At 36.7% G+C, this 21,224-nt stretch overlaps 2 protein-coding genes and 1 pseudogene across 2 annotated transcripts; 2 read left to right on the plus strand and 1 right to left on the minus strand.

Annotated features, from left to right (window-relative positions):
- The first annotated feature begins 289 nt into the window (after positions 1-289).
- On the plus strand, positions 290-2,730 carry LOC123702237 (annotated as a pseudogene).
- Positions 2,731-14,317: 11,587 nt separating this feature from the next.
- On the plus strand, positions 14,318-17,173 carry LOC123702238. Its single transcript, XM_045649932.1, has 9 exons — positions 14,318-14,817; positions 14,895-14,964; positions 15,048-15,109; positions 15,331-15,407; positions 15,758-15,826; positions 15,913-16,121; positions 16,214-16,407; positions 16,723-16,789; positions 17,057-17,173. The coding sequence occupies exons 1-8, from the start codon at positions 14,629-14,631 to the stop codon at positions 16,765-16,767; spliced, it is 915 nt and encodes a 304-aa protein (XP_045505888.1). The 5' UTR covers positions 14,318-14,628; the 3' UTR covers positions 16,768-16,789; positions 17,057-17,173.
- LOC123702239 (putative nuclease HARBI1) lies at positions 16,890-20,679 on the minus strand. The gene is made up of 8 exons (XM_045649933.1): positions 20,071-20,679; positions 19,793-19,983; positions 19,578-19,710; positions 18,217-18,361; positions 17,888-18,035; positions 17,543-17,693; positions 17,026-17,155; positions 16,890-16,939 (listed from the first exon to the last, which is right to left on the minus strand). The coding sequence occupies exons 1-7, from the start codon at positions 20,323-20,325 to the stop codon at positions 17,039-17,041; spliced, it is 1,140 nt and encodes a 379-aa protein (XP_045505889.1). The 5' UTR covers positions 20,326-20,679; the 3' UTR covers positions 16,890-16,939; positions 17,026-17,038.
- Positions 20,680-21,224: the final 545 nt, after the last annotated feature.

A 21,224-nucleotide genomic window follows, 5' to 3' on the forward strand; every position in this document is an offset into this window, starting at 1 on the left:
CAATCCAATCTAATATCTGCAGATTTTCGATCGAAAATGTGATCCGGATTTTAAGTTAAGTGTGCCAATATACAATCCGTGGATCGAAATTGCAATCTCAAAAACCAATGTATCTGTGGGAGGACGGATCACAGATAGACCTCTGTTCGAAAATGGCAGTTTGAGCGTGTCAATAACATATCTCTCGCGTTTGACGTTTCGATCGATCGGTGTAAACTATCTTAAATCTTGATCTTAGACTTTCCGCAGATTCTAGGGTTGAATCTGTAGATTTTATTCGTAAAACGTAATGGATTTGGCAATATTCTCGAGTTCTAGTGATATTGACAGTGATATGGAAGTTCTAGCTCAATTATCAGACTGGGATACAGATACCGACAATGATGCTGGTGAACAGTCACGTCGTGCTTCTGTGCGAAGAATGAAAAGGGTAAACTACATGCAGAGTCTGGATGATGCAGAGTTTACCTTTAGGTTTAGGTTATCGAAATCAGCTTTAAACTCTCTGTTGATAGAAATTATGCCTGCTGTCCGTGTAACATCTTCAAGGTGGGTTAAAAATAATTATATCTTTTATACTGCATTAATCGTATACCTACTTAAATTTAACAATATCTATTCCAGAAATCATGGAGTCTCACCACTGCATCAACTACTGCTGACCTTAAGGTTTTATGCATTAGGCACAATGCTGATTTCTGTGTCTGACTTTGTGGGAGTATCAAAGTCAACAGCAGGCAGAATAGTCCGGGATATTTCATATGCAATAATAGCCCACTTATATGATAAATACATTTTTGTGCATCAAAGAAGTGCAGAAAATTTTTATGATATTGCAGAGTTTCCCAGAGTTCTTGGAGTTATTGATTGCACTCACATACGTATACAGTCACTATGTATGTAATTATAATTTTACTGCATTTTGTTTAATCATTGCTTGTTAATTTCTTGTCTACTAATATAAAAATTTTCAGGTCTATTAATAGGTGAGGAATTTAGAAATCGAAAAGATTACTTTTCATTAAACGTTCAAGGAGTCTGTGATGCAGATTTGAAACTGATGAATGTGGTTGCTCGCTGGCCGGGTTCCACCCATGATGCAACAATTTTCAATAATTCCATTCTCAGAGGTTGTGTATTGTGGTTTACTAGAAATTTTGTTAATGATTAATGAATAATTTAAATTTAATTCAATATTCTTACAGCTCAGTGTGATGCAGGGCAGTATGATGGCCGCTGGTAACTTGGAGATAGTGCCTATCCAAATCGATGTTATCTACTCACACCACTGTTGAACCCTAGTTCTGAAGCTGAACACAGGTACAACGAAGCACACATTAGGACCAGAAATACAATTGAAAGGTAATATTCCATGTAATTCTAACCCCCTTTATTCATAAACATATCAGTGAAATATTTATATTCTGTTTTGTCTTTGTTTATCAACAGTTATTTGATAGTATTAATGTTTTAACCAAAACATTCTAGGACGTTCGGAGTGTGGAAAAGAAGATTTCCTGTTGTGGCTCTCACACTGCGGGTTTAATTGCCCGTTGCCCAGTCAATAGTTATTGCCACTGCAGTGCTTCATAATATTTGTAGGAGTAACAATGAAGAAAATAATTCAAATATGGAAGCCCAAGATGTACAAACAAGAGCAGATCTTCGTATGGCGTATGTTAAGCGGAACACAAGTGATGTAGGCGGTGTCGTCTCCATATATATGTATATCTCAATGCCTAAATAGAAGATTTCCTGTGTTAGCTGTGGGCATCAGACTACAACTCATGACATCTATTCGTGATGGCATATTGTGTGTTACATAATGTATGTATAATTAGAAAGGAAAGTGAACCAATAAACGATGGTTCTATTCCTTTGGATGAACTAATCAACAATGGACAAATTCCCCGTCCATCTCCGAAAACGATAATAGGAAAACACTCGCTCCCGAGCCATCAACATGGAATCACGTAAGCGTAAGATGTCACCGGACTCGCCGCTGCAGCCACCACGAGCCACAGCCACAGCCACGAGGACCAGTCGCGGCAGTAAAAGAAATTATTTTGAACGACGATGTGTTTCTTCACATTTCGCAGTTTCTACGTTTTGGCGACTTCCGCAATTTTATATCCGCGCTGTGGCCCAATCTCAACGTATCCCGGGACATTCGGAGGAAATTGTGGGCCCTGTCTACACAACGTACTAACCAAGCCACTGGACATCGAGTACAACTGTGATCCCGGAAGGCGGAAGAAGGAAGAACGCGTCCTCGTCAATATCGATTCTTTGTCGCCTGTATTCGGTGGAATCGTCCCTCCGAAGCTGCCCACGACTTGCTTTACGACCGTGTGGAGTATGAAGAACTTTGTCAGAATGCACATCCACCTCAACATGTGCGAGGATGGTCGCAACGCTTCTTGCTTGTGTTACCAGGACATCACAGACCCTTTGAGTATCAAGAAGTACGTAAAGCGTTCGGTAGTATCCTGTGCGTCTGGACATTTTCATCACTTCTGCTGGCAATACGTCATTCATTGGTTACACTTTTTTTTAAACACTTCCCTCTAGCCCCCGGAAAAGAATGGGTTCTATGACAGAGACCACCAGGGGTTATCTGAATTTTCTAAACACGACCATTAATTTTCAAAATACCAACCTGTAATGATTTAATTTTCATCCTGTTCACCCAGACGACTGTATAAATAAAATTTAAGTTGAATAAATGAATATATGTTTAATAAACGCAATAAATGTATGTATTCAATGTGTCGTCTTTGATTGACTTGCCAATTGCGAGGAGTAAGCTTGCGTCGTCACGGCCCACTGTTGTACAGATTTTTTCATTCGCCTTTTAATTTTAAATAGTACATAAGTTTAATATCGTTAAATAATAATAATAATAAATAATATTTTATTTCCAGATATTCATCCATATTTGTGTTAGTATACATTAATCTTAGAAACTATGTTAGTAATACGATTATAAAATTAAATTCCATACAAATTAAATTCATACAATTAAAAACAAGATTAAAATCATTAAAAATTATCCAAATTATCCTAATTATATTGCATACAATGTAAATTTGCCCACCGCTTCAGGAATGGTCCGTCTACTTTCTCAATTAATGTCTTCAGAATACCATTGGAACTCTCACGCATTCTCCTCATCATAGATGCTGCCCTTTTCCTCAAAAATAAAAAAAAATCTATAATAATATAAATAATATAATAAATAAAAAAATAAGTAAAAATCGTCGGTCTGGCAATTGGCAAACATCTGAGACGCGCTACAGAAGCGTTAAGTGAAATACATGTCCACAACTAATGGTGTGTTGGGCGAACTCTGAAATTCAATCAAACCATGGCAGACTCTTACATTGTAATAAATTGATGAACTAAAAATGGAAACGGTGACATACTCATTGTTATAATTATGAGTTCACCTACCTACTGGGTATTTCTGTTCGGGAAACAATTGAACTTTATCACGTATGCTCACACCTAATGTGTCGTATCGGGTCTTTGAGGAAATTACTATAGAAACGGAATAAGCAATGAGGGTTGACAACAGTCTGGCTTCAGCTTTTTCACGCAACACACGATTGTGTTCGAGTTTAAACAAACCTCTGGGTGCCCTACAGATCGACGAGGCCCATCTCGTTAATTCAGATGTGACCAACAATCAGCAAAGACCTTTCAATATGTGGTCATTCGGCAACAGTGACAAGCCCCAAGAAGAGAAGCGCGAACGTGAACGCAAAGAACAAGAGGAGGCGCGAGCGCGAGCGTCAGGAACAAGAAGCGAGGCGCAAACGAGAGCGTAGAGAACAAGAAGAAAAGAGAGAACGTGATCGTAAGAAACGTGAAGACGACGAGAAAAAAGCACAGATGATCCTCGAAGGGAGAGGTGGAATGGAGGAGCAACGTTTGTGGGAAGAGCACCGTCGGACCACGGACGAGTGGTTCTAGAAGTGCTTCGGAGATGTAGAGGCTGTTTCATACTCCATGCTACGTGCTAATCTGACTACAGATAAGTGTAGTGTATTGTGCGATGGACTCATGTGCATAAGTGCAATTTAAATTTCATTTTGTAGTGTTCTGTATAACGTTTTCGTTTCCGGATCTCAACACTTATTGGAATTGTTAATTTTCATTAACATATTTCTGTTTTTTTTTTCATGTAATCGCCTATCATCCGCGAAGGCTATCGTTTATTGTGACTTTTTAAAAATATTTTCGTCATGTATCCTTTCATTCATTATATCTTATGTATTGTCTTTTAAGCTATTGCATAGCTTCTATCGCGGGCCTTGAGCGCGGGGACCGAATCCAGAAATGGCGTAACGAAAAACCGCACGCTCCCCACTCCGACGGGAACGGAGGTGTGGCTTGAAGGCATGCTATGCAATAGCTTTACCGCGGCAGTCCCCGAGTGCCACACGTTTATTTTTTCATTTGTTCAGGCAATTGCATGCGCCTTAGGACTTAAATTTAAATGCTTAACCGTTTCGGCTTCACCTTGAAGTTTGTAAGCAGTATCTGTTCATTAAAGACGTAAACCTTTACGGACGACCATCTACCACATTCCATTACGGCAGTTCCCAATATTCTATCTATGGTTAAAGGTTTGTGGTTTATTATAAAACAAAATTGATTGTAAACTGTAAGCTGTTGTTGTAAAAAAATAGGTACCTACTTATATTTCATAGAAACTCTGTTCACTTACTAACAGTTTGTTGTACTTTTCAGCAAAAAAGCGTAGCTCTAACGAGAGAAGAAGTGAAGCAATTGATAGATTTGGTAGAAGCCAACCCTGTGATTCTGAGTAAAGCCACCAATGCGAGCAATAACCAGCTCAAGGAAGCAGCTTGGTTAAATATAACAAATACATTTAATCCTATAATAGCTAGTTGCTCCAGAAAACCAGAACAGCTCCGGCTTAAATGGGAGAACTTGAAAAAAGCTGCCCGTAAAAGAAGCACTAAAATTAGGATGAATAACCTTAAGGTCCTTCGTATATTTGATTCAAATATTCCATTTCTATTGCATTTGGTTATTTAATATCTAAAAATTCATTTACAACTCTTGATTTACCTATTTTGTGTAAAATTTTACAGACTGGTGGTGGAAAGCCGGATTATATTCCACCAGACGATTCACTGGAAAAAGTGTCAGCAATTTTAGGCCCTACGGCCTACATGCGATGGGTACAGTATGCAGTTTGGAAGTGACGCGGAGATGGAGGTTACTGAACGTGTTGAGGAGAAGGAATCGGTGGCGGATTCTGAACCGATTTTGATTTCATTTCCGGACACAGAAAAACCAGTTGCAGAAAGAACTCCTGCCATAGAAAAAATTTCCCCCTTGCGCACTCCACAAAATAAAAAATTCTACTTTACTTCTGCAAAGGTGATTGATATTCCACATACCGAAGTCCATACTAATATTATCATAAATGTGAAATAGTGTATGTTTGTCCTTCCTTAAATAAAATAAAATAAATATTATAGGACATTATTACACAAATCGACCTAGTCCCACAGTAAGCTCAATTAAGGCTTGTGTTGTGGGTACTAGGCGACGATAAATATAATATTTAATAAATACATATATAGATAATAACACCCAGACCCAAGAACAAATAATTGAGTTCATCACACAAATATTTGCCCTGACCGGGGATCGAACCCGGGACCGTCGGCTCAGTAGGCAGTTACTTTACCACTGCGCCAACCGCGTCGTCGGCCACGTCGTTCCTTCATGTTAAAAAAGCAATTGATTTGTTTTTATTCTATAATGAAGGATTGGTTGTATACTTAGTTTTCATGGGTATTTTTAATAATACATCCAGTCAGTAATTGAGTACCAAACTAAAAGTTTTGGTGGAGTAAACAGCAATTGTAAAGCTAGGCTAGTTATCACCTGTTTGTGCTTTAGATTTATGGTGGCACAGAGTGGAGATTTATAGGAAAAGTTTAATGTAAATTAATAGCGTATTATCTTTTTTCAGGAAAATTGAAACGTCAAATTGCTTCTGATGATATGAAGGCATCAATAATAAAAAAAATAGAATTGGAAATCCTAGAGTTGGAAAAAAAAGTTTGTCCTAATATATGGAATGAGTATAATACTAAATAATTATAATGATAGGTTGATAAGTTCTATGTTAAGAAGCTCTAGTTTAAATAAAAATAATTAACAATTTTTTTTGTGTATTTTTTAATTCATAATATTAACATTTAAATAATTGTCCTGAATCTCATGTATGGCATGAGATTCAGGGATATTCTCATAAGTTATATTTGCACTATGGGTTGGAATGTCGATTTCAGGCTCTAGGACCTCCAATCTCATTTTTCTACAAATATTGTGTAGCACTGCTGTTGCAATTACTACAGCCTGGGTAGTTTCCAAGCAGAGCCTAATTTTCAAGGACAGTACTGGGAATCGCCTTTTCCAGACTCCAAAACATCTGTAAAAAATTACTATAAATATTATCTCCCTACATACCTACCTGTTAACACCATTACTCAATCCAGAATCTGAAAATGAAATAAACTACAACAGAGCACACATCAAAACTAGAAACACTATAGAAAGGTAAATAATCATAAGTCTATTACAATATAAGGTGCCATTTGGTGCATACAATACAATAGATAGGTATTGTAATAAATAAAAGGAGATAATATCCGAAAGAAGAAAACACTCGCTCCCGAGCCATCAACATGGAATCACGTAAACGTAAGATGTCACCGGATTCGCCGCTGCAGCCAACTTCACCACGAGGACCTGTCGCGGTAGTAAAAGAAATTCTTTTGAACGACGATGTGTTTCTTCACATTTCGCATTTTCTACGTTTTGTTGTACATTTGTTTTATATTTTATCACTTGACAACACCGAATTACACCGTTTTGTGTCAGAACGGCTCATGTCCGGGCAATAGTCATAGATTAATGAACCAACAAAGCTACAGTTAAATTTCAAAAGGGCACTTGTCCAAGGATATGTGCCTTTTTAACAATACTTTTGAACGCACCCTAGAAAACGTCAGTGTCACGTTGATAGTTATTTAGAGGTTAGTTTCCCACGTTTTGTCGTTGTCTTTGTTTTTGCATGATGAAAACACTGAAAAATCACGAAAAAAAGAGGAAATCTTTGTTTGTCATCATAAACCAATGTCTAATAATAACGATGTTGCGAATGAAAGAAAAAAAAAGGTGTTCGTCGTCGTTCAGTAGGGTTCTGTTTAAATTTACTTAGAATAGAAAATTGTTTATTTCGCAAATTTATTAAATAAATCATTGATTTATTGTTTGAATTGTTACAGTTGCCACAATGAATGTTTAAGGAAAATAAATCCAAAAGAAGCCCTTGATGACATTCTAGTCTCGTTCTATGCGATGGGAACAAAAGATGAACAGGATATTCATTAGTAGAAATCAAAATTCTTATCAGTTTTCTTTGAAACGTAAACATTTCGATTCTAAGTTAATTAAGTGTTATGAATGTACCCAATTCGGTCATAAGAAGTGTGACTGTTCGAAAAAACCAAAGTTGACTTTTGATTCTAACATTAAAAAACAGCCTACGTCTGAATCGCCGCTGAGATGCACATTTTGCAAAAAGATAAGGCATTATAGTTACCACACCAGTTTATTATAGGCCTTACAAATTATCTGACGATGAAAAACTAAAAGTTAGGACAATAATTAAAGATTTGCTGCTAAAAGCAATAGTTTTAATATTGTCTTTAGTACACGGACCCAACCGGGTCGCGAGCCAAGGCAGATTGTGGAGGCTTTTACCGACCAGCCTCCTAAGGCAAACTGTGTCATGGGTACCAGAATCGATAACCCTGGAGGCCCGGAACTCAACACTTATTGGAATTGTTAATTTTCATTAACATATTTGTTTTTTTTTTTTTTATGTAATCGCCTATCATCCGCCACGGCTATCGTTTATTGTGACTTTTTAAAAATATTTTCGTCATGTATCCTTTCATTCATCACATCTTATGTATTGTCTTTTTCATTTGTTCAGGCAATTGCAATTGCCGGGCGTACTGCAAACTGGAGGGAAAAGGAGGAGATGATGGAGGCAAGTTAAGAAAAGACCCCAGGAGGATTGACCGTGGGCCAAACGTAAGCGGTCCTCTGGAGCGAGCTGCTCAGGCTCCTCCACGGAGGAAGGCCGAACACGGCAGGCCAAGAAAGCCTCAAAAAGAGGCAAAGGGCGAGGGGCTGCAGCAGCTGGGGTCTGTGCGGGTACAGCTTCAGCAAGAAGGACTTTAGCGGATATGACAGCCGCTAGGAAAGCCTTGTCGCGCGTTAGAAGGGAATCGGAGCTCGAGGCTAGCGAAGAAACGCAGGTCTCCCGAGCCTCTCGAGCCGGTACCTCTGGCGCTAGGGAATCTGGGGACGGACGTAATGTCGACGATTCCACCGCAGCCCTCCAACGTCGTATAGACGAGAGCCTGGATGCCATCGAGCAGGTGCGTGCAAAATCGTCCAACCTAAGGGTGGCGTTTTTACGTTTCCTTAAGGATGCTTCGGGCACGATTCAAGAAGCGGTGGTACTTCTTGCACAGCGAACTGCATCGGAGAAGACACGGCAGCTGCAAGCTGCCAACACTCGCTTAGAGGCGGAAATCGAGGGCCTCCCAAAAGAGGTGGGAGAACTGAGGGCCATCATAGGGGCCGCACAACCCATGCAAACGCAACGAGTGGACACTGATCTGACCGCGGAGATTTTGCGGCAGGTTGGGGGAATGATGAACGCCCGGTTGGAAGCTCTGGAGGAGCGCCTCCCTCCAAAAAGACGTGTAAGGCCTCATCAGGCCCATCTCACGGGGGAAAATAGCACATGAACCCCCCCCCCCCAAATCATGTCAGTCCATGTGCAAAACACCCTGTATAATCTTCATAAGTCTAAACCACTGGGTTTCCATTTTCAACCAACACCTGATATTTTATATCAAACAATAAGCCCAATAGATCCTATCAGTCCCAGTACAGCTAAAACTAAGAGCAAAAAAACAATTTGGTATACTTGAAAATGGTAACAAACGAAATCCCATTTCTTTAAATGGAATTGATGTCTTATCACTTAATACGTGTGCTTTCGATTCCCTTATACATATATAAGCGATAGCTGGAAAAGATGATTCTATTGTTACTATATTTATATCAGTAGAAATCTACTAGTTGGAAAGGCAAGATTAGTTGATGGTGTTTATATAAACTTAATGTTGAAAATAATCACAGCTGTTTGCATACAACAAACTACAGTGGGAATAGCGAACTGTGGCATCGAAGAATGGGCCACTTGAACAGTTGTGATTTTACAAAACTGAAAAATGGTGCAATTGTGGGTATTGATAACAAGGACAACGCTGTTGTTGATAAAGGTCCACTATAGCACATGAAACCAAAATGTATAGTAATAAAACGAAAATGTAAATAATGTTGTAGGTTTTGGCAGTTTTAAGCTATTATGCACGTGACTCTTATCAGAGAAATGTTACCATGTCCCAGCCAACATTGAGTAAATGTTTGCATGATGTTAAAAATGCATTTAACACCCAAAAATACTTCATAAGTATATCAAGTTCCCTATTACTAAAAGAGAAAAAGAAATCATAATAGCAAAGTAAGTTTAAACATTTTTGTTTTATACAAAGTGGTGCTGACACTACGACAATAAATTAAACTGCGCATACCTCAACACATTCTCAGTCTACTGTATAAAAATCATTTGAATATACGCAGTAGTTTAGTCACAGGGAATTATTTTTCATTTTTAAAATTTGCAACATGATGTACTTATACAGGTTGAACGACCGCCGCATCGGTATGACGATATTGGACGCTTTATTTTAGTGACAGGACACGTAACATTTAGATATTAGGTATCTTATTTCATAGTTAAGTGAATAGTGCGAAATAGACGCTTTGTTTTAATTGTTCTAGTCAGTGTTTTCTTTTTAAATAATAATGCCGCGCTTTAATTACACAGCTGCGGAGTACACGGACATGGTTTTGATTTATGGGGAGTGTCAAAGGAACGCCGCTTTGGCTATACGGACATATCGACAGAGGTATGAGAACACCCGAATTTGTCCGACCAATGTGCGCACTATTTACCAAGCAGTCCAGAGGATGCGAGATAACAGATCTTTAGTTCCGAATACGGATAGTGCTCCTCCGCGTGTGAGAGTGATCCCTGAGGAACGAATTTTAAATTATTTTCAACTCAACCCAACTTCTAGTTTGCGTATGGCAGATCGACATTTAGAAAATCTACTTTTAGAAAATCCGGATTTTCTGTTCAATGTGATCACCTTTGGGACCATCCATAAAGTACGTCACACGTAAAGGGGGGGGGGGGGGGGTCGACAAAGTGTGACATGGTGTGACAAGGGGTGGGAGGGGTCCTAAGTTTCGTGACATCACATTTCAAAATCTAGAGGTACTAATCGCGTAATTTTAAATATTAATTAAACTAAAAAATATGTCCAACTCTATCTTTAGGGCAATACGGTTTAAATTGTTTTGTTGATAAGTTCATAGCCGCTTCTGACACGTGCCGATCGCCGACGAGCCCTTTGACCAATGCCGCCAAACGCACCGCACCTCGCGTAGGTAATGTTTTTATTTCTATATTTTCATTCGACAATTTGCTTTCGCTGAGTGAACGACGTCGTTTTTTTAGTTGTGCTATTTTGTGGATATAAACATAGTTTAATAAATCAAGTTCAAAATGAACAAAAAGATAGATTTAGGTAATCTTTACCGTAGATTATACGAAACATACAGTGCGACTTACGCTGATAAAAAAAAACAGCATATACAGGAAGAAGTTAATACCTTATGGAAAATTTTGAAAAGTAGTGACAATATCGAAGGTGATGTGGAATTGAAAATCAAAGAGCTGCAGATACAAATGACGAAAAAAAAAGCGACACTAATGAATTTTTTTCGAAAATTCCTTCGGCGTCAACATCACGAATAAAACTAGAGCGGGAAAAGGAGGGAAAAGTACAAGTAAGCTATTACGAATTTATTTAATTAGGTTATAGGTACAATCCTTAATTATCGCGCTCAGGAGTCAAAGATTGAATCGCATCGCACGCGCCGCATTAGGTACTAATAATTATTTAATAATAATAATAAATTCTTTATTTAAGAGTCACAAAGACCCATTTCAAAACACAACACACAAAAATCACTAATATACATACATATAAAATTGACATGTCACTAATAAATTAATAATATAATCGATGAAACATACATAAAATCACACAATTTAAATATGCAATGAATAATTACTCAATTTAAGACTAGCTTTCCGCTCGTAGTTTTTCCCGCGTGTACAACGATTATGTGTTTGTTTTTACACCTGTGGTTTCATAGGACTTCATACAAGTAATTCTAATATGGTGCGGTTCAAGATCGCGCTTAAAAGTAACGATATAATAATATTAATTGGAATTTTATTACAATATAACATATAATTTGCAGGGTAATACTAACGAAGGTCAGACACCACTACCAGAAGACACTGATATGGTTAATATACCGTCAAGTGAGAGTCAGCTTCAAACAATACCTAAACCAACGCCTAGTCAGAGTGCTTCACGGAATAAAATTGTAGTTTTAGAATCTGAACTCAATAGCTTGTTGTTAGCACGCGATGCTGGTATAGCCTCAAATGAAGCAATAAAAAAAATCTCAAATTTAAAGAAAAATATTCAGCAGGAAAAAAATATATTAAAGCGAAAGATTAGCGCAGCAGAAAGACAGAAAAAAAGTCGTGATATTAAAAAACAAAAAATTGTAGAACTTTGCGAAAAAAATACCGATTTAGCCGCAGCACTTAAACTTCGAGATACTCTTGGTCGGCCTAGAATAGAAGAAACACAATCCGGTTTACTTGGAGTCATAAAGGATCTTGCAGTTTTTGGTGGCGCAGCTGATGATCGACGTCGCACTGAAGCTATAAGGTGCTGTAAAACATTAGACGACTTACAAGCCGAACTTTGTAAACTGGGATACACTATCAGTCGATCAGGGTTATACTTGAGACTTCTGCCCAGACGAGTCAATACAGAGGAAGGAAAAAGACATGTCGTAACTGTGCCTGTCAAACTATGCAAACCCGACTCTACGCTACATATGAAACATCAAGATGGTCCATTTTGTACTGCGACGATAAGAAACCTTGAATCGTTAGCTTCAATTTTGGGCCCTGAACAAGTTTTCTTTTTATCGATGGATGACAAAGCACGCGTGCCATTAGGTATTACAGCAGCAAACGCTCAAGCACCAATATTAATGCACCTTGATTATCGTGTAAAATTACCGGATCATGATTTCGTGGTTGCGGAAAAACATAAACTTATTCCCTCTGTTTATGCAGGTATTGTAGTAAAGAAAGATGGTGAAGGAAAACCTGAAGCTGTGACACATTCCGGGCCTACATATGTAGCAATTCGCAGTGGAAAGCATTCGTCCTCTAATGCAGAGACTCATGCCACAGATATTCACAAACTTACTGAAATATCGGCGTTCGAGAACTTCATGAAAACTCGAGAAGGTTTTGTAAAACCCGTATTTATTTTTACTTGCGATGGTGGTCCTGACGAAAATCCAAGATACGAGCGAGTTATAATTTCAGCCATACAACATTTTAAAGATTTTAATTTGGATGCTGTTTACATTGCCACAAATGCCCCAGGAAGAAGTGCTTTCAACAGAGTAGAACGACGAATGGCACCTCTTAGTCGTGAACTTACTGGTGTTGTATTAAAACATGATAATTTCGGTTCACATCTCGATTCCAGTAATAAAACTATTGACTTGGATTTGGAAAAACGAAACTTTGAGAGTGCAGGCACAGTACTAAGTAATATTTGGAGCCAATTGGTCATTGATGGATATCCTGTAGTTGCCAAATATATTATGCCTACAGAAACTAGACTGGATGTTGAACAGGCTAAGGCATTGAAACGTAATGCGATTTGGTACGCAAATCATGTCCGGGAATCACAATATTTACTGCAAATAGTAAAATGTGAAGTGGTGTCGTGCTGTGGTGTGCAACGATCTAGCCTTCGGCGACTACTACGAGAGGGATTTTTGCCACCACCTGTTTTAATTAAACAGACGTCAAGCGGGTATATAACAACAGAAAAGAATGATATCGAAGGTAAATTCGCTCCACTATTACTTCAATTATCTTTAAAACTGAGCGCGTCATCACATTTAAAGCAAGTACCGTATGATAGTTACTGCCCTAGTGTTGAGGGATACTTGTGTAAGCGATCTTGCGGCTTCTGTGGTCTATATTTTGCATCATATAAAGCCACTAACCAACACAAACAACTTCATAAGATTAAGCAAGATGAAGTTCCCATTGCAAAGATACGCCCTCAAAGAATAGCAGCTAGACGTGCCAGAGAAATTCTTTGTTTGGATATTAATGATGATGCCTTATGGTTGGATGAAAAAGATGTGGACACCACAAATGTTCCTGACGTGAAAAACGAGGTGAACTGTGAAGTGACTGCCATGCCAGTTATAAATAATTTAAAGGACTGGGTTCAAAGTCCATGGACTGAAGATGATTGAGTTTCTTTTTCTTTATATTAATTAGTTTATTTTTTGTTATTGTTTCAAATATTTGTTATTATGTTGATTTCATAAAAAATTACTTAATTTAAATGTAAATAAAACTAATTTCGGAACTGCTGTTTTAATTTAATAATTTTTCGATGTTAAATTGCAAAACATGTGACGTCACACTAGGGAGGGGGGGGTCTTAGAAATGTGACAACCTGTGACAAGGACGGGGGGGGCCTCAAAAACTCATGAAATTAGTGTGACGTACTCTATGGATGGCCCCTTTACCAGAAACGGTTTATGGAACAGACAGAATTTTCGTTACTGGAGCCGCGTGAATCCTCGTCTAGGACGGGAGACTTCGCACCAGTACAGATTTGCTGTCAATGTTTGGGCTGGCATTCAAAGAAATACCATAATTGGTCCGGTTTTTATTGATGGTAATTTAAATGGTGAAAAGTTTTTAGAACTCTTAAACGGACCCGTTTCCGATTACATAGACGAGCTTTCGGTAGATGCGTACAGGGCCCCAAGTCTGCTATTTTTTATAAATTCGTCATTCCAACACGATCCCATTGTCATTTTGATAAAAGTTTGTAATCTGCTAAATTCATAATGGTCGATCAGTGGTCGGTCAGTGGTCTCGTAATGGAATCGTGGCAGAATGACATTGTCGTCTTGCCATTATTATAAAACCCGGTAGTAGAAATGATTTTCGAAAAACTACTACTAAATTTTAACATTTACTCATGCCAGATTTCATTTTTAAACATTTTTACATATTATTTAATAATGTTATAAGCAATCTGAAGTAGTAAGAAGTTCGTAAATAGCAAAAACATTAAAATGTGTAACGCGGATAAAAGTGAAACTCAATAATGTTTTATCTGTTTAGCTGTCAAAGTCAAATGTGACATTACTACTTGTTTACAATTCTAGCGGCCGGTGTTTAGCTATTTATTTTCATTGTGTTTTATTTATTTATAATATTGAAAAATGGTGCTAATAGAGCAAATTTCGGCTCTAATTGATTTTTTGGAAAACCACCAAGACCTGGCGCTTGGCTACTGCAGCCGCACCAATGAAGGGCGAAGTTTAAGCAAAAGATATTGGATGGAATGCGCCCAAATTTTAAATTCCATATCGGTGGACTGCCCCAATAAAACTCCCGCAGAATGGCGCACAGTAAGTACCTATATACAGTATTATTTAATAATAGGTATGCAAAATGTATCATTAATATAATTTTTGCACTTTTTTAGTTCTACAATGAATACAAAAGCAAAACCTTAAAGAAAATTAAATCACAGAAGAGTGAAATAAGTGCAACAGGTAAGCAATTCTTTTCTTCTGGCAGCCTTGCTGAATTATAGTGGAAAGCATATAGTAATAATATTGTATAATTTGCATTTAAGGTGGTGGTCCTGCAAAAAAAATATCATTAACCCCACCTGGTGTCCGACACAACCCACTCACTGTAAGCATTTGGACATTGGTTTTATCTTTTATCATCCATAACTGTTGTATTGCACATTATGAAGTACTTCTAACTTGTGAACAAAACTAATATGTCACAGTCTGTTGTTTAATATGTGCTTTTTTATTTGCATGCTTAGGTATCTATATTATTTATTTGTTCACCATCACATTTTGTGGACTTGCTTACTGTTTTAACAACTGCTTTTTTTTGTTAAATAGCCTTCTATCACGCTTCCTGTGGTGCCTGCTAGTCCTACTACTAGTACTAATTTTCAATTTGAGAACAATTCTTTCTCGTAAGTAGTACTACCTTGGTAACTACTTTCTTAACTATTTTGATTTTTATTTATTTATAGCCTTATATCAGAATGCAAAGTGTATGACATGTTATAATGTTAACAGTTTATTTCATACTACGGTAACTGATTCTGTGTGCCTGCGGGCAAAGGCCTCCCCCATTCTTCTTTATAGTGTGGTAGTCTAGTCCAGGTTTTCGTCTTACCAGCCATTTCAATAATTTCATCAGCCCATCTTTTAAATTGCCTACCCTTATTTCTTTTGAAGCCTCTAGGGTACCATAATGTTATAATTTTGCTTACATTGATAATCGCTAACTATTTTGATTACATTGTTTTTATTATTACAGAATATTAGACAATTACGAAGTGCCTGTGACAATTGTCACAGATGAGCTTGGGGAAAATGTAGAAATAAGGTATACTTACTACAACTTTTTGCAAATGGGTCTAAATAAATAGGATAACATGTAGACTAATGTCATTGTAATTGTTTATTTTTCAGCATGGAACAGGAAAATTTGGGTGAGCCATCTACCACCGACCAGCCTTTGGGTCAGCCATCTACCACCGACCAGCCTTTGGGTCAGCCATCTACCACCGACCAGCCTTTGGGTCAGCCATCTACCACCGACCAGCCTTTGGGTCAGCCATCTACCACCGACCGGCCTCCAAAGCGACGCCATCGCCCTGCACGGCGTTATGCAGCGGAAGGTAAAGATCTTGCAATTATTTGTTTTGACCATTATTGCCGCGCTAGGGCAAAGTGTGTTGCCTGATGTAACAAAATAAATATTTTTTTATAGATAGAGATAGAGACCATACAGCTCTCGAAGCTGCTCAATCAAGGCTGGAGGCTATTGAAGCCAGGAACGCCGAGGCTACTTTAAAACAGGCTCAGGCAACCAACAACTTAGCTGCAGCCATTGAACGACTGAGCTCCACCACAGAAAAGATGGTGGACCTTATAGGCCAACTTGTGACATCTGTGCCAAAAAAGGTAATTACTGTTGATTTATAGCTAATTCATCTTTATGGTTTCACCCAAAATCTGAACTTCTACTCATCATGTGTGCTACAAACATACCCACAAAAGTATTAAGGAGCATTGAAAACAATACAATAAAAATTATAATAATTAATATAAACCCCTCCAGCTAAGCTTAAAAGCTTGTGTAATGTGTGTAGGCTCACTTCAGTAGTAGCATTGGTCAGAATTTGACATCTTGATTGTAACTCTGATACTAAACACTAGGATACACATGCTGTAAACGAAGTTGCATCTTTTGTATTAAAGTTAAATTTGTTTTCACAGAAACTCCGCAAAATCCTGATATCATCAGATTCTGAATCTGACTAAAGCAGAATGAAGTATGCAAGAGGTAATTTTGGCAGATTATTAAAAGATAAATGAAATCTATTTTAGGAGGAGTCTATGTCCAGCAGTGGATTCCAAATAGCTATATATTAAATGAAACAGTGTTTACAAAAAGAGAATTTATTTTAAATCTGTTTTGTGCAATACTGTGGATCTGTAACAAAGAGTTAAATCATTTTAATAATAATTAGAGCTTTTTCGTACTGTACTAGAATATTGAGGTGGGTTTACATTACATACCTGCTAATTTAATTTATGCATTTCTCCACAGTCTGTCAACAAGAGCCTGCTGCAGTGCCCGACCTTCAAGAAGATCCCGGTTCACCCTTCGATGGTCTTGATAATTAGGTGCTGCATAATTATTTTCCTCCTAAATTAAAAGACTGATTAGTGATTATCATGTTATTCTTTTTATTATAATAATATAAGGTGAAATTTGTGTTTATTAAAATATTGAAGATGTTTATATTTTGTATGAAGACTGATTATTGATTTCTTATTATTATTACAACTTGATATTGTAACTTGGATTTTATAATTTAAATGACAAAATGTCTTTTTGGTTTTAATATAGTATATATCTATAGATAAGTATCAGATTTTTCAATTGGTTTGAAAGTCTAGTTTAATATTATAAAATAAATATTTAGTTTATGAGAAATAAAAAGTATTTTAAATGTTGATTTTTTAACATAGTAGTTTTATTTAAAATTTCAACTTCATTATATTTCAAAATAGTGGAATAGAGATCACATACCTGTTGCAAGCGGAGTGCTTCTGCATAAACTTCATCAGGTGGCAACGGTGCTCTTGCCATGTTTGCAATATTGTGCAATATGCAACATGCATTCACAATCTTGCCTGCAGTTGTTGGGCTATAATGTAAAGTACGTGCTACAAGCAAACACCTGCAAAAAAATCAATTTACCTTTATACAGCCCCATTTAACTAAATGTCTTAATAGATTTACTTTTATATGCTTACTGTTCTTGACATTTACAAGAACTATTAAATCGACATTTCTAAAAGAAGAAATTCATACAATATAAAAATAGTCACTCTTTTTGAGCCTATAAAACAAATGCCTAGAAATGCTCTTTACCTGAAACGTGCTTTTAATACACCTATGCAACGCTCCACTGTATTACGTGCAGTCACATGTTTCACATAATAATGGTGTTGTGGTGTCCCATCTATAGTATTAAGGATTGGACTCATCATTGTTTTCCTTAGTGGATACCCACTGTCACCTGAAAATTATAATCATTTTTCCAACAAACACTAACACATGAACATGATAAAGGTCATAGGATAATATTCATCAAAAAAATATTGTAATACAAACATAACAATCACGCCTTGTTTCCCCAAAGGGTTAGGTAGAGGTGTACCTATAGTACACCCACAAAAAGAATTGTAATAAATATGTACCTAATAAAAATACTTGTTCATTAGTATTTTCTGTAATTTCCTTTAAGTGGTGACTGAGTGGATGATTCTGCCATACAGTGGAATCATGTGCAGAGCCTGGGCTGCTTGCGTCCACACATAAAATATTTAAATCAGCATCGCAAATCTGTAAATGAATTAAATATTACATATAATTACTTATTATTATATTACATATTATAATTGAGGAGGTGAAGAACAAAACCTCACTTTTCCATTTATAACAAAAATGTTTTTTTTTAGTGGATGTGCAAAATGATGTTAAATTGAATAAAGCAAATAAGTAAAACCTTATCAAAAACACCTCTTTTCTTATATAAATTTTCATTTGAAATAGAGAGTTTCGAACAAAACCACACTTTATACTTTAAAAAAATCAGTCTCCCTTGATTATTTTCAAAAGCTCACTTTATTGGAGTAAAATTCAATGTTATCACTGAGACTTCATCAAAACCACATAAAAACGTTGAGTTTACGTTGAGTTTAGAATAAAGGTGTTAAACTTCTAATGCATGGTCTTTTTGCTAAATAGTTTATGGTAGTTTTATTAGTCTTAAGTGTGGCAAAAAAAATTCAGTTAACTTACTTTTCAAGTTGTCAAAGTTTTTCGGATTAGAACTTTTTGTAGTCGGTGGTTTATCTAAGTGATAAAGTGCGGTTTTTACTGTTATTTTTTATTGAAATGGATGAAGACGGGACTGCTGAAGTTGTAACCATCAATAATAATTGTGGCACAAAAACAAGGCCACGGCGAGGACGTACACGAATTACAATATCAGCTTCCAAGTGAGTGACATTTTACATCAATTTGAACGGGAATTTTATTTATAAACCTAAATAATATTCTATAATACCTATTTTTCCCTGTTACAGGTAAGTGGATTCTGATCCACTTGCACTTAATTTGCAGACAAAGTGAAAAGTGTTTTCAAATGCAATAAGTTAAGCCTTCCTATAGTACTCAAGAACAGAAAGCTTTTTTTCAAAACCACACCTTTTTTTTTGGTAAATATCATAACCTCGCTTTTCCAGAAGTCTTTATCAAAACCACACTTTTCCAAAAATGTTTAATCAAAACCTCACATTTCCAAATTTAATTTCAAAATCTTAGCTAAGATTCTCATCATTTTTATCAGTAATTTGGTACATCAGATTGACTGAAACACTACTTTAGATGACACAACTAAAACAAAATGCAGATGTTGTAGTCAGTTAGTTATTTACATTTTACTGTTTTCTCCAAAATCAGAAAAAGTGGAAAAGTGAGGTTTTGTTCTTCACCTCCTCAATTAGTAAAAGTTTGGGCAGTAGGTAGAAATTTCTACTTTCTACCCAATACTTACAATCATAACATTAAGAGAATGGAAGCCCTTTCTGTTATAATATCGCTCCTCATGTATGTGTGGTCTTAATATTGCTACATGTGTGCCGTCAATACAACCCAGGACGCCAGGAAATTTAAATTTCTGATAGAACCTGAAAACTTTTTAACTAAGTAATTCTGATAAGGTACAACAGGCAATACAAACAAAACATCAGGGTATATTTAATTTCTCACTTGGCCTTTATAATATTCCTTTCATCACATTGTGTAGGCCATTTAATATATTTGTGGTATATTTTATTGAGTGCCTTTGTCACTTCATTAATTGATCTTGACACAGTAATTTGTGCAACATTATGGAGGGCACTCTGTCCAATCAAAGTTTGATAGGACCCTGATGCATAAAATGCAAGTGCTATTAGAATCTGCAATAAAAAATATAACAAATCAACTATTTCGTGTTTATAGCTACAGAACAATAAATCAATGAAAATCAAATTCAGATTACTAACCTTCATTTCTGCCGATATGCTATCGTTTCGACGCGGTCTGGCCATAAGGGGAATGAGTTCTTCAATTAACCCCCTTACTGAGTCCTTTCCAAGGCGAAACGTTTTTACAAATTCCGCCTCGGAAATATCAATAAAGGGGTTTGTACTAATTCTCGTCAAGCGACGGGCTCGACGACGTCTTTTGCATTCCGCCCGTCTTCTTTCTCTAGCATCCACTGCGGCTAGCTCGAGAATATTTGCTCGTAGTGAATACATTTCTCCACTCAATATTTCACAAAGTACAATACAAACACGATAGATAACAAACTCTTTTCGACAACCGAGCTATTATAAGCAATGACTGCACAATGACGATCCAATGGTAGGTCAATGATCAAAGGAACTGTCAAAATTTTAGCAGATTACCCCATACGTCAGTCATTCATTTGTCATTATGTACGAGATTACCATTCTAAGCCATTTCTTTCAATGGAATGTCAGTGGTTGACCATTGGAAAGTCATAATGACACCATTATAATAGTAGATTACCAAACTTGTCAAAATCAACAATTTTGAAATCAATGATAGACCATTCTGACACTATTGTAATAGCAGACTTGAGGCCCAGGTCAGTGAACTAATGTTTACAAATGTTGTTCTATTCCTTTTCTAATTTTATGCTATTTAGTTTGTTTGAAATTTTTAATTTTTAATTTTTGATGTTAGGATTTTTTTATCGTTTACAATTATTCCTATCAAATAGCATTGTCCGTGTTTTCATTTATTGTCGTATTGTCAGCACCACCTTGTATATTATGATAATAATACATTATATCAAGATTATATATTAATGCCCGGTACCTATATTTGAAAAACGATCCGTTTAAGTTACGAATAGTAGTTTAACCAAGCGTAAGCGAAAATCGTTCCTATAAAAAACGTCTCGTCAAGCAACTTACCGACAGCTTCCTACTGACGGATGGGAGGGTTACTATTAACGAACGGTAAGCATATTGTATGGAGAAGACAGTCTATCGCGTTCCTATAAATATTTTTAACGTCAGTATGTTGACAAAGTTACTATTCGTATAGCATTTTGTTTACCCGTCGATTTCGGGCGGTTAAATTCTTACTATTTCATTGTTTCCGCTTCAATATCGAAATGTGGAGTTCA

This window comes from Colias croceus, chromosome 23, assembly GCF_905220415.1.
Source record: "Colias croceus chromosome 23, ilColCroc2.1".
Lineage (NCBI taxonomy): Eukaryota > Metazoa > Arthropoda > Insecta > Lepidoptera > Pieridae > Colias > Colias croceus.